The following is a 13694-nucleotide window of genomic DNA, read 5'->3' on the forward strand; positions in this document are numbered from 1 at the left end:
ATTTCTGGGGTGCCTTGAGGTACGTGATGTACTTTGTCCTGACTGCAGGGGTTTTTTTTTTTGACAGCTCCTCCAGACACCTCCCAGTACCAGTATGAAGAGACGTCAGGCTTCTACTACGACCCCAGCACACAGCTCTACTATGATGCCAATTCACAGGTGAACTGTCCAGATTTATTGACAGATAAAAACAGCTTCGTGGAGGGAGTACATTCGGCTTGTTTGTTCACATGCAGTGACTATATAAACTTCCAACTCTGTTGGCGTAGCTTTGGCAGCTGGTGAGACTGGGTGGGGGATGCCCTGGTATGGGTTGTATCTTCTGTTTGTTTTAAAAATGATTCAAGTTGCTGGTGTAGAATAAAGAGTCACGTTTGCGTGACATTAAGCAACTTACCATATTCCATATATGGAAACTATTGTCAATTTGTTTTTCATGGCTTGATTGAGGTGCTCTTCCATTTCAGTACTACTACAACTCGACCACGGGCCAGTACATGTACTGGGATGCGGAGAAGTCGACTTACTTGCCGGCGCCAACCGGTGGAGAGGATTCTTCTGGTGCCGATGGGTCGGATGGGGCCGGCAAGAAAGACGGCAAAGATAAAAAAGATAAAGAAAAGGTCAAGATTGCGAAGAAAATTGCAAAGGTTAGTTGTTGTAGTTGTTGGGGTTTTTCTTTTTTTTCCTTTGTCTTTGTCTTTTTTTTTTTTTTTTTTTGCTTTTCTTTTTCTTCTTCTTTTTTTTTTATAAATTGTGTGTTTTTTCGTTCGTTTGTTTTTCGAAAAAATAAATATCTGTTAGGTTGGAATTCAGAACTTGAAAAAATTGTTAGATGTGTACAATGGTCACTGTATATAGTGGTTAATGTATTCTCCAGTATGTCAGTTTTAATTGTTCAATGATGTCAGTATATGGGAGGCATCGTGGTGAAATCAGGCGCTCGTCAAAATAATGAAATCAAAGAAGTTGGCATTTTTCTGGCTGTTGGGCAATTATTTTCTAATGTCCTTTTTTTTTTTTTTGGCTTAACACCTTTTATATCCTTTAAGAAATACATTTCTATATGGATTGTACTGAAAAACAATGATTAAAAGCTAAAAAAATGCAAATTTTCAGTTTCCAAGGACTCTTAAGCTATTGAAATTATCAAAATTTTGCAGCCAATTTCTCGCTAATTTTACCTCTGAAACCAGGCGACCCTGACATCGTTCATTCGCAAATATTTCAACTTCTGGTCAATATAGATTGATAATCTTTTCTCCAAAAGCAAGCAAATGAACAGGCTTTAAGATGACCAATAACCCCATATGCCCAAAAATTGAAGAGCACCTGATTCCACCTCGTCATGACACATATCTTTGCTTGCCTTCAGGACATGGAGAAATGGGCCAAGAGTATGAATGCCCAGAAGGAGGCTCAGAAAGAAGTGATGAAGCGGCCGCAAGGACCGGGCGGGTCGTTCAAGCTCGAGTCTGCAGCAGCAGATGCTGGATTTGCTATGCTGCAGAAAGCCGTAAGCTACTTTTCCGTATCCGTCTTACTGTACTGAATTATGTACCCTTTTCTACAGGAAAAGATTTAATGAGAAATAGTTCTTAGTGTGAGAAATTGTAAAGTGTGGAGAGCCTTCTTTCTTGTAGGGATATCTACTATACTCTCTCGATATTAATATGAATATAAAGAAAATTTAGTGTTTAAACAGGTAGATTACTCTTATTTATTAGCTCACCATTACTTCAGACTCCATTTTCATACGTTTGTTGTTTAAAAGAAAGATTCTTGGACTTGCATTAACTTTTGTTTCTTTTTTTTCCCCCCTCAACAGAAAGAGGACATGACGATGATGCCTCCTCCTCCCCTGATAGGGGTAAGGCAAACTTGTTCTTTGTGGGTTTTTGGCGGGTGCCCTGGTGTGGTTTGCTTCTTCTTCCCTATCAAACATCTATCGTCCTTATCTCCCTTTCTTCTTTTTTATGTTTCCCCTTCTTCTTTTTTATGTTTGTTATTCTCTTGAAACACCTCTAATCTTCTGGGCTCATATGACCGTATGCAGTTGCGAGCGCTGTAAAACCTCTATGAAAACTTTAAAAAATTTTCTTTTTTTTTGTAATCACAGCTTTTTCTTGTATAGACATAAATGGGTCTGTTTCAAGAGAAAGTTTTGCCAAGATAAGTGCGTGGGGTTTCTATTGTCAATGGCGATTTCTCATGTTTCTAGCTTCTAGGTTGTGTAGAAGTTGCTCAGGAAGTAGTATGGTCTTTGGACCAAGGTGTTGATGAAATATAGTGGGTGCACTCTTGTGTTACCAATAGGGTTGGGAATGTTTCTGTGTTACAGGACCCTTTCTTGATGGAAATTTTATAACTGTCAAACCTCGTTATACTTGGCAGTTTTGTGAAAATTTCAAAGTTGTCTGATATGCTTTGAAATACTTTCATTTGAAAGCCCTTGCCTTGATGATCATAAAACTAAATTGTTCTGATGTCTTTATTTGTTAAAAAGTTATGGCAATTTTTCATACCTAAAATCCCGCCAATTTCAGGCCATTTTAAACATTTAAGTTATTATATTTTTCAAGTTTTATTTCCATTCCAAAGCCCGAAGGTATGCTATAATAAGATGGATATAACGGCTGCTGGCTCTGACTGCTGCTTGCTTACTACTGCAAATTCTAGATGAAGTTTGACTGTGTGTTATTTTATCTTTACATGCCAACTGTTGTTCTGGGCAACACAGTGCCTCGATAGACTTGTGTAATGTTTCCATCTTTTTATGTTAAAATGGGTTTTTTTGTGTTGTTTTTTAAACTTGATCTTATGTAAGGACTTTTTTTTTCAATATATCTGCCGCACTCCTTGACCTACTCAGTGTGTGCTTGGCGTGTGCTCTGGTGTGGTTTGCTCCTTCTTTCTTACAGAGTCCCCACAGGGTCGGGAAATCGGGGAAAAAGTCGGGAATTTTGAGATAGGTCGGGAAAAAGTCGGGAATTTTGTGATGGGTGGGTAAGTCGGGAAAGGATATAGGGCCTGTTTAATGTGCAGCTATCTAGACTGTATGGTTGATGAATCCTGAAGAGGACACGTAATTGAACCGCTGTGGTGGAAGTGTATGTGTGACACTGAGGCTCGATCGGGTAGAATCAAGATCTACTTTCGTTTTCGTTACCACCCAGAAATTTTCCGGTAATAGTCTTGACAGATAACGCCAAATTTGTAACATGCAGGTTATGAATTATGAACGCTGTGTCGCCTTGAAAATAAATCAATATTAAAAATTGCCCTCTGCTGTCGCTTGTGGAAAAAAAAAAGAAAAAGAACTTACACAAGCGTCTTGACAGGTTCGCCCTCGTGACCGGTCAATGAACCTGTGAGTACCGGCGGTCTGAGCGCTGTGAAGTATAGGACTCCTTTATAAGATACACACGTGGAAGGGGATTGGGGGGGGGGGAGCTGAAGGCAACGCTAGAGGACAAAAACTGAACTTGGAAGCAAATTTTTTGCATTTTGATAACTACTTTAGAGCTCTCTGCAAAGCGCGCGTTGGTGCAGGCCTTGTGTGGAATCGGGATCCGTCATGCCTTGTTATTGAACTAAAGTGTTCACGTTTCATTGGATGGGGTGATTGTAATTTATATCTATATTTTAGGCCCCCCCCCCCCCCTCACCCCAGTTCTTGCACCTCTCACACTGAATAGGTGTACTTGAGCCATTCTAGTTATTACTAATATTACTCTTCTTTGAGTTGCAGCAATGGTTTTCATCTTCACGTTTATTATATGAATCGTGACACCCAGACTGGTTATTGACAGTCGATATTCTAGTTCTAGGTCTTTTCTCAGGCTCAAAACAGGATTCATTTTTTATATAGGGCCTATAGTTTGTTATGTTGGCTAGTATGATGAGGGGAAAATATAAATAAGAACAGACTGAAATACCAAAGTCTTTCAAGATCCCAGTGCCACACTGACATGTTGTTGACTGGATATAATATACCTACATGTGTGTGTATGTGTGTATTCACAAACATATACATTGTACATGTATTATATTAGCTATAAATGGAGCACACGCTTTCATTGTTATGTAACGTGTTCCTGAAAAATGGATGAGGCCTCTCCCTTGGAAAATTGAGAAGCTGGGTTGGCAGTCACTCAGTATTATAGTCATCTATTGTTTGAAGACTATACTACAAAATGTACATTTGCATTCATTTATAGACATTTTGACGTTTTATCATTGATAGATGGGCTTTTTGGGATCATTCTTGACGCGCAGCGGCCTGATTTTTCCCTCGAATTGGGGTCTTGAAAAAATTTTCCAGGATTTGGTGGGGACCCTGTTCTTATCAAACATCTACCGTCCTGATCTCTCCTCCTAAAACTAAACTAAAGAAGGGCAATGATGATGATAATGTCTTTCCCTCCAGAAAACAGACAAGTCCAGCACTGATGCCAGCCAGCCTGGCCTGGTGGCCTCGTACGGCGGTGACAGTGACAGCGGTGACGAGGAGGACTCGTACGCCCCCGTAGACGAGTCCAAACTGGTGGACTGGACCAAACTGGCCTGCCTGTTGTGTAAGCGACAGTTCCAGTCCAAGGAGATCCTCAGTAAACACACTCAGGTTTCTCAGCTGCATAAGGTATGCTTGTTTGTTTTTTTCATCTGAAAACTGATGGGGGGGCTTTGTATTTTTAGCTCATTTAACTCTATCTCTGGCACACCGCTCTCAACGGCTCACGGTTGGAACCACTGTGCCTGTGAGCGGTTCAGCGGCTCGGGCACATTCCTTTATGACGACTTCGACATCATATTACTTTTCGGCAATTCCTTTACGACGACTTCGACATCATATTACTTTTCGGCAATTCCTTTATGACGACTTCGACATCATATTACTTTTCGACAATTGCCGAAAACAGGTCTCTTGTACCGGAAGTTTATTAATTAGATGAAGAACTATCAAAATAGGTTAGTTAGTTTCCATTTAATTATGTTTTTTGTCATTTTTAGATTTGCCACCATAGAGGGCCCCAGCGTAGTGGGTTTACCCCCCTCGGAGATAGAGAGTTAATGTATTTAGTCTTGGTTTTCTGTTCTTGTAAAGTGCATAGAGCATTCTGTAGAACGTGAAGATGTGCTATATAAATACTACTATTATTATTAAAATTCATGATGGAACAATTTGTAATTTTCAAGTTCATTTTCTTTTTTCTTTCTTGAATGTAATTTTTGAAAATGTTCTTTTGGGTGAGGGGAGGTTTGTTTAGTTGTTGTTTTCAATCCTTGAATTTGCATTAAAGGAAAAGTCTCCTTGAAAACTCCTTGAATTTTGCCAGATCGGACAGGAACACAGGGTGACTGCCAGGCCCCGGGAATCCTGGAGGCCCCTGGAATTACCCAGGAATTTGAGAAAAAAATCGCCGAGCCCCGGAATGCAACGGAAATTTGAAGAAATCTGTTGAGTTGCCCCGGGAAAATACATAAAAGTTCTCGAATATTAATTGAAAAACAAATGCGATAACGTCCTTGGGTTCATTTTTGCCGGTCGCGATTGTGATATAACACTGGCATGTTGTTGACTGGATGTGCCTACATGCGTGCGTGAGCATGTGTGTGTGTATATATTATAGATAAAATAAATGGAGCATGCACTGTCATTGTTATGTAACATGCACCTGGAGAATGGATGAGCCCCCCCCACCCCCTGGAAAATTCAGAAGCCGGGTTGGCAGTCACCCTGGGAGCAGTTTTTGTAGGAAAATCGAAACTATGATGTGATCCTTTCGGACAAGCGCAGGCCTATAGCCTATCGAAAATAGGCTTTCGTCATGAATTTCTTGACCGAATCTCCATGAATTAAAAAAAATTCTCCTTGAAACCTACTTGAATATGATGGGAAGTTCATGGCAGGAACCCTGATACTACCCCACCATGCTTTATGGTTTTCTTTCTTCTTTGCTGTCTCTTCACCAATATTATTTTCCGACAAGAAATCTTATGACAGATTGAAGTGTTTATTGAAAGGCTTGCACCCCTGTGAAGGCTGCCACAGCTTCACAATAACTTGCTCTACCCCTCTTGGTTATTCTAAATTGTGATGCATCGTGGTGAAATCAGGCGCTCGTCAATTTTTGGGAATGTGGAGTTATTGATATCATCGTAAAAGTGTATTCATTTGCCTTGCTTCCAATGAAAAAAATTCTGACCAATCCTGAATAGAACTCAAAGTATTTGCGATTGAAGAAAGTGAGGTCGCCTGGTTTCAGTTGTGAAATTAGCGAGAAAATGGCCGCCAAAGTTTGACAACTCCATTAGCTAAAGAGTCCTTGAAAACAAAAAAATTACATATTTTGTGCGTGTAATCAGTGTTTTTCAGTAAAATTCACATGGAAATATGATTTATACGGACATAAAAGAGGTTGTGCCAAAAAATAAAAATTCGATAAAAATTTCCCCGCACAGAAAAATGCCTGTTTCACCGATTTCTATATTTTGACGAGCTCCTGATTTCACCACACTGCCTCACAATTACTGTTTTGGTCTCTGAAAGGACATGCAGTCGTACAATGCATTTCCAAAGCGTTCATCAGTTTGCTCAAATCTATAAATATTCGTGTTCAGATTGTAATTCCATGAATTGTTCAACTTTTCTGATATTTTTCTGCAGCAAAACTTGGAGTCGTTGTCAAAGTCGAGGGAGAATGCGGGCACTGTCAAGCTTGAGGTAACCTAAACTGTCTTGGACATGTAGTCTTATGATGTTTTAACACTCTGCAGTCACTTGGCGCAAAAATGCGTCAGTGAAAATTATCCGTTGTCCACTCCAGGCCTGAGAAGCCCGTTGCAGTCACTGTGATGATAACCTTCTGCAGAAATTCTCTCTCTCATCTGTAAAAGTGTTTAGTCACTATTTTTGTGTGTGACTGCCCCAGATAGGTACTTCCCATAATGAAAAATTAGATCTGATTCAAGTGTGTGAAATATCAAACCTGTCTGGTGGAAGTGAACCAGCTTTTTATTCTTACTACTTTGAGAGCTTTCTAGAACTTTTTTTTGGTGTTTTTTGTTTGTTTTTGTTATTGTCCTTTGGTATCAAAATTCCTTAAAAATAAATAATAAATAAAATAAGAATTTTGGCATTGAAATTTCCTTCATTGGTGGTTGGCGGGTGCTCTGGTGTGGTTTTCTCCTTCTTTCCTATCAAACATCTATCGTCCTTATCTCTCCTCATTCTTTTGTGTTTGTTACTCTCTTGTAACACCTCTATTTTTCGGCACTTATATGCCGTCATTGTGTTGCAAGTGCCATAAAAGTCTTAAGACTAAAACAAACCAAAAAAACAACTTCCCGTCCCCTCACAGTAGATGGATGTCAACAACTTCTGTTTTTTTTTTTTTTCTCAGTACCGAGACCGGGCCAAAGAAAGGAGGCTGAAGTACGGTGCCCCTGAACCACCGGAGCCCAGGAAACGGAAGGAAGCCGAGTTTGAGGAACCAGCTCCTGTTGCGTAAGTCTCTCTTTCCAGCGTTGGGTGTTGTGTCAGTGGGAACTGCTTGGTGCATCATAAGGCTTCAATGTGTTAGCCCTATCCGTACGCCGTGGGGTCATTTTGTATCCCAGGGGTTGTATTCTTCACATTTTAGAATACTTCTAGTGCGAAGATCTCTTTGAAACTTTCAGTATTTCTTTTTAAAAATTGTTTTGACAGACTGCTATGCAAAGCGTATGGATCGGATTAACGAGTACATTTTCTCTTTGGAAAGTGGTGGCACAGAGTTCCCAACGGCGTATGGATAAGATAGTAAATCATGACGAACGGATAGGGTTAACCCATTTCCACCTGAGTTGCCTCCCTCAGCAGATCCCCCTGCCTCCTGCCACACCCACAAATCTAGGTACCCACATTGAAACTACAATAGCTTTCCCTCCAGCCAGCTACAAAATTAGCGGACAATAAGCATATGGAAGTGCACGAATGATAACTATAAAAGTAGGGTTTTTTTTTAATCTTGGGAATAATGGACTAGAGAAAGTTTTATAGTAACAAAGAGAGATTTGGATTCTCTCGTAGTCGGGTGGCTGCCTGGATACAAGTATTCTCCTAGGTCAAATTGTGCCCATTTTGAAAAGATCATGATTCAAAAGCCATAAAAGATTTCTTTGTCATTTATTTTGCTTGTTCTTGTACTGTATCTGATGTCTCTGGTGTAAATTTGGGGTATGTGGTGTGAGAGGGTGAATTTGTGTGAATTTTTGAAAACCTCCAAAAGAGCCCCAGACTCAAGTGAGTGGGTGGTTGGCGGGTGCTCTGGTGTGGTTTGCTCCTTCTTTCCTTTTAACGTCTATTGTCCTGATCTCTCCTCATTCTGTTTTATGATTGTTACTCTCTTGTAACACTTCTAATCTTTGGCACTTATATGACCTTATTGTGTTGCAAATGCCGTAAAACTCTTACTAACTAAAAAAGACTCAAGTGAGTGAAGTATTGTATGAGGAAACTAGCTGTGAAAAGTTTGTGGTAACGCGTTGCTCTGTGTATGTGTTCCAGTTTCGAGGCACCGACCAAGAGCGGCATCAGCGGGGACAACATTGGCAACAAACTGCTGCAGAAGATGGGCTGGTCCCAGGGGCAAGGCTTGGGCAAGGCCAACCAGGGCAGAACTGACCCCATTGAGGTGAGTCGGAGACCTGTGTTACTTACACCCGTGGGGAAAAGTTTGTTTTACGGGCTGACTGCCAGGCCCCGGGAATTTGAAAAAAATCGCTGAGATCCAGGATTACCCAGCGAGTTTGAGAAGACCTGTAGATTGCCACGGGAAAGTGGATAAAACTTCTCGAATATTTAAAAACAAAATTCCAATTCGTGAAGGTCTTTTAAGTTCATTTTTGCCCGTCAGGGTTTGTGATATTCCTTCGGTTTTTCGCGGTCTGAGCGTACGTTTCACGCGAACAGGCGGCTGTGGTGGTAAGTGGAAGTGTATGTGTGATACAGAGGCTCAATCTGGAAAATCAAGATCTACTTTCGCTTTCATTACCACCCAGAAATTTGTCGGTAATAGTCTGATAGCGCAACATTTGTAACATGCGGGTTGTGCATTATAAAGGTGGTATCACCATGAAAATAAATCAATATTTGTCACTTTGCTGTCACTTGGGGGGGGGGGGGGTGGAGAAAGTTTTGTGTTTTACAAGCGTCTTGTCGGGCTCGCCATTGTGCCGGTTCAGTGAACCTGCATGCGTTCTATGCGCTGGGAATTTTTTTTTTTTTTAAGATACACCCGGGTAGGGCTGAACGCAACTTCTTCTTCTTCTTTTTCTTCTTCTGTCCCGTGGTTGGGGCAACCGTGGGGGCACCACTGCCTCTGAAAACCAGCTCTCGCCATTTGTCTCTGTCCTCTGCTTTCCTCAGATTGTCACCCATCGTCTTTCCTGTCCACTCTGTATTGTTGTCCTCCCATCTCCTTCTCTGCCTTCCTCTCTTTCTCTTTCCTTGTACGGTTCCTTGTAGAATTGTTTTGGCAGTTCCTGTGGATCTTGTGACATGCCCATACCATTTTAATTTTCATCTCTTCACTGTGGTCAGTAGATCTTCATGCTGCCCCACTGCGTTCGTGATTCTGTTCCGTGTTACACCCGTGGGTTATAGTTTGTTTTAGTAAGGTTTTACGGCGCTCTCAACTGAGTACGGGCATTTGAGTGCCAAGGAATGGATATCAACAGAGAAGTCCAAACGGGGAATCAGGCTTACTTTGATCATCTCTCTAGCCTCAACAGCACAAAGTCTGCCTTCACTATCGAGGCACCCCGCAAATAGTTCACACAAAAGAATGACAAACATACAAAAGAAGTAGAGGAAAAATTACGATAGTAATGACAAGGAAAGAAAAAGTAGCAGTTCCCCCTTTGTTGTTTCAGCACAGTATGAGCATGGCATTGGTAAATCAGCCCATTTACAATTCTACTGTGCATACGAATATGTGATGGATAAAAGTTTGCTGGCTGTGGCCGGAAGTTCGAGCAAGGGAAAGTCGGTGGGCATCAGGGTGCCAGCAGCCGGCGACGGCTGTCCTTGACTGTACTAGCGTTGATCTCGTGAAGCACAGGGTTTTTTCTTTTACCTGACAACTGTCTGGTTGTGTGGCATTGGTGGCCTAGTGGTTAGGCTACCGGACTCGTAATCTAAGGTTGCAGATTAGGGGGTTCAAGCCGCGGGCCTGACGTTGTTTCCTTGGGGAAAGGCACTTTATACGAATTTTCCTCACTTCATCCTGGTGGGAATGGGTACCCGACCATAGACAGCGAGAGATCTTGTCTGTATGTTAGTGTTTTAACGCCTACAAATGGCTGCTTGCACTGTTTGCTTCTCAAGATGTTGAGGTTGTTTCAGAATGCTCTCAGGTCTACTGGGGTAATAGTATAGATTGTGAAGCGCCTAGAGCTTGCTGTTGAGCGTGGATTTGCGCTATACAAATGCTATCTGTTATTATTAATTTTCAAAAGTCCGACTTATTTAGTTCCGCTGCTCGGGTTTGAGCATAAATCGATAGTACGGGGATGGTTTGATTATCTTTGCAGGCACAGCATTTATTTGACCTTAGTTTTGCAAGTGTCGTAAAACTCTTATGGAAAAAAAAATTAGTTATTGTGTTCTTGTACCTTTCTTAGCTCCTCTCGGGATACAAGCATAAATTTTTGTTCACCCCCCGGGGCAGTGCCACTGACTGAAATGTCTTTAGGCCATTCCCAAAGGGGGACATTTTTCGTTCAAGCACAGTAGAATTGTAAATGGGCTGATTCATGTCACGCTCATAACTGTGCCTGAACTACAACAGGGAACTGCTGCTTTTTCTTTCCTAATCCTTACTATTGTCATTTTCCTCTACTTATTTAGTATGTTTGTCACACTGTTGTGACCTGCTATTTCCGGGGTGCCTTGATAGTCGAAGCTAGAGAGGTGAGCAGAGTAAATCTGATTCCCTGTAAAGACTTCTCTATTGACACCCACCCCTTGGTGCTCATATGACCTTTTGCAGTTGCGAGCGTCGTAAAACCCTCTGTGGGTGGTTGACGGGTGCTCTGGTGTGTTCTGCTTCTTCTTTCCTATTAAATGTTTATCCTCCTTATCTCCCCTCATTCTATTTTGTGTTTGTTACTCTCTTGTAACACCTCTAATCTCTGGCGCTCATATGACCTTATGCAGTTGCGAGCGACGTAAAACCTCTACTAAAACTTAAAAAGCTAAAACCCTCTACAATAAAAAAATATATATATATAATTATTGTTCTCTCTTCTGCAGGCTCAGAGGAGGAATCAGATGGCAGGGCTGGGCGCCCGAGGGGCCAATGTGGTGGCGGACGTCGGAGACAACTACAGAGACGCCCTGAAGAAGACCATGTTCGCTCGCTACAACGAAGTGGAGTGAACGCCTCTCACGCGACTGACTGAATGACTGACAGACAGAGAGACAGACGGAATGTCTCGCTCACAGTGACAGACAGGCCTGTAGTAGTAGTAGTACACACAGTGCCCTGTGCAGGTACGGGCCAGGCCGCGTGTTGAGCTAACAGCTCACGGCTGGTGACCTTGGCTTTGTGTGCTCACACACGCACGCACACACAAAGTCCCCTGTCCCATCAGGATGGGTCTTCAATAGGTGCTCTGTCCTACCTACGTGACATGCTGTGCCCGCTCTGCCGAGGATGGCTTTTACTGCCCTCATTTTGTGAGGATTTATTTTATATTTTGTTAAACCACTGTTGTGTGTCTGATGATATGTCACAATTGATTTTTAGTTTTGGCGAGTCGTATGTATGTTTTCCTCTGAATGAGTGATGATTGTTTCAACGATTGTGTGTAACATACGGTATGCCTGTCCTTTCACTTTCACACACACACACACACACACACCCCACAATTTGTTTTGTAAGAAAGCAGGAGGTGAAAAGATCTTACAGATAGGCTAACTATTGATTTATCATACCTGTTTTGGACCTTTGTATATTTTAGTTTGGTTATTGTCCGAATTATTTTTGGTTGAAGTTGTAAATAATTTTGAGTAAAATAAAGCAAATCGTGCCAGTCTCCTGTTGATGATAAACTGCAGCATAACTGACTTGAGTGAGTGGGTGGTTGGCGGGTGCTCTGGCGTGGTTTGCTTCTTCTTTCCTATTGAACAACTATTGTCTTTATCTCTCCCCATTCGTTTTTGTGTTTGTTACTCTCTTTTAACACCTCTAATCTTTGGCGCTTTTATGACCATATTGTGTTGCAATAACTACAAAAACTAAAACTGACTTACGTGATAACATCTTGACCACAACTGAACAAGTGTGGGAGAACTGATTCTACACAGCCACGTGACGACTCTTTGAGCTGAGAGAATCGTGAGTTGCATCTCTTGCCTTGAAATCAGTCACTGTTTTAGAATGCATGCGAAATAATGTTGTTGTTTTTTGTTTGTTTGTTTTTTCGCTTGTGTTTTTTTTTTTTTAAATGCCAGAGAGATTAACGCTTTGGCTCCAACACGATATATTTTTAGCGACGTTATGACGATGATGAGAAGAGAAGTGTGAATGAAGTCAACTCTGTCCCTCATGCCCAGGAACCACCCCCCAACAAGTGTTCAGGACTCACAATTACAGTTTGCACTCCCTCGGTCTATATTTGTGAGGCAGCGTGGTGAAGTCAGGCGCTCGTCAAAATAATGAAATCAAAGAAAACAGCATTTTTCTGCTGGTTTAGCCAATTTTATTGAATTTTAATTTTTTGGCTTAATCTTTTATATGTCCTTATTAAAAAAAAACACATTTCCATGTGAATTTTACTGAAAAGCACTGATTATAGGCACAAAATATGTCATTTTTCAGTGTTGAAAGATTCTTTAGCTATACAAGTTGCCGAACTTTGGCTGCCATTGTCTTGGTAATTTCACCTCAGAGACCAGATAACCTCGCTTCCTTCAATCGCAATTATCTTGAGTTCTCTTCAAGGTAAATGGATATTCATTTCATTGGAAGCAAGGCAAGTAAATCAGCTTCCATACAATACCAATAACTCCACATGCCCCAAACTTGACGAGTGCCTGATTCTACTGCGTCCGTCGTGAGACATATTATATTATTTGTATATGTGGTGATGTTTTCGGCAAAGCTCAAAGCTGTTTAATTTTTCCACACATGTTACTCTTACTGTTATGTTACTCTGCTCTGGTGCATCGTGTGTGTGTGCAGTCCACACAGGTCTATGGAGATTTTGTTGATTTTTATACGATTATGTTGACATTCTGATGATAAATAAATGCAGGTCGTGTACATAAATGATCCTTTTGTGTATATAATGATGTATGTGATGGCTTACTGTAGATGAATTTCTTGTTTATTGACTCAGTAAATTTTCACAAACTTACACTTCGCGTATGTTGTCAATTTCTGTGCAAAATGGAGTCGTTTATTTCTGTTTGTATACGCTTCTCCCTCCGAGACCTAACATTGACAACACACTCTATGGGACTTAACAGCAACTGCAGCAAACCTGCACTTATCACTACATGGCATTGGACAGAGGGTCGAGAGCCCAGATGTTGCTGGATCGACAACAACAACATTTCTGTTTGTATAACATACAGTACATGATATAACACGGATATGTCAAACACAGAAGACTCAAAATCACACATCCGTGGAATTATGTCT

General features: G+C 41.3%; 1 protein-coding gene across 2 annotated transcripts in view; it reads left to right on the forward strand.

The window, feature by feature from the left end:
- Positions 1–13407, forward strand: part of LOC101856884 (RNA-binding protein 5) — a 31025-nt gene extending 17618 nt beyond the window's left edge. For both annotated transcript variants that reach the window (XM_005096204.3, XM_005096205.3), the window contains exons 15-23: positions 68–159; positions 468–650; positions 1376–1516; positions 1829–1870; positions 4430–4642; positions 6671–6727; positions 7407–7510; positions 8552–8678; positions 11300–13407. In XM_005096204.3, coding sequence (XP_005096261.1) covers positions 68–159; positions 468–650; positions 1376–1516; positions 1829–1870; positions 4430–4642; positions 6671–6727; positions 7407–7510; positions 8552–8678; positions 11300–11425 — 1085 coding nt within the window. In that variant the 3' untranslated portion in view covers positions 11426–13407. The remainder of the gene's footprint in view (positions 1–67; positions 160–467; positions 651–1375; positions 1517–1828; positions 1871–4429; positions 4643–6670; positions 6728–7406; positions 7511–8551; positions 8679–11299) is intronic.
- The last annotated feature ends 287 nt before the right edge of the window (positions 13408–13694 follow it).

The sequence above is a fragment of the Aplysia californica genome, unplaced genomic scaffold (assembly GCF_000002075.1).
Source record: "Aplysia californica isolate F4 #8 unplaced genomic scaffold, AplCal3.0 scaffold00123, whole genome shotgun sequence".
Classification (NCBI taxonomy): domain Eukaryota; kingdom Metazoa; phylum Mollusca; class Gastropoda; order Aplysiida; family Aplysiidae; genus Aplysia; species Aplysia californica.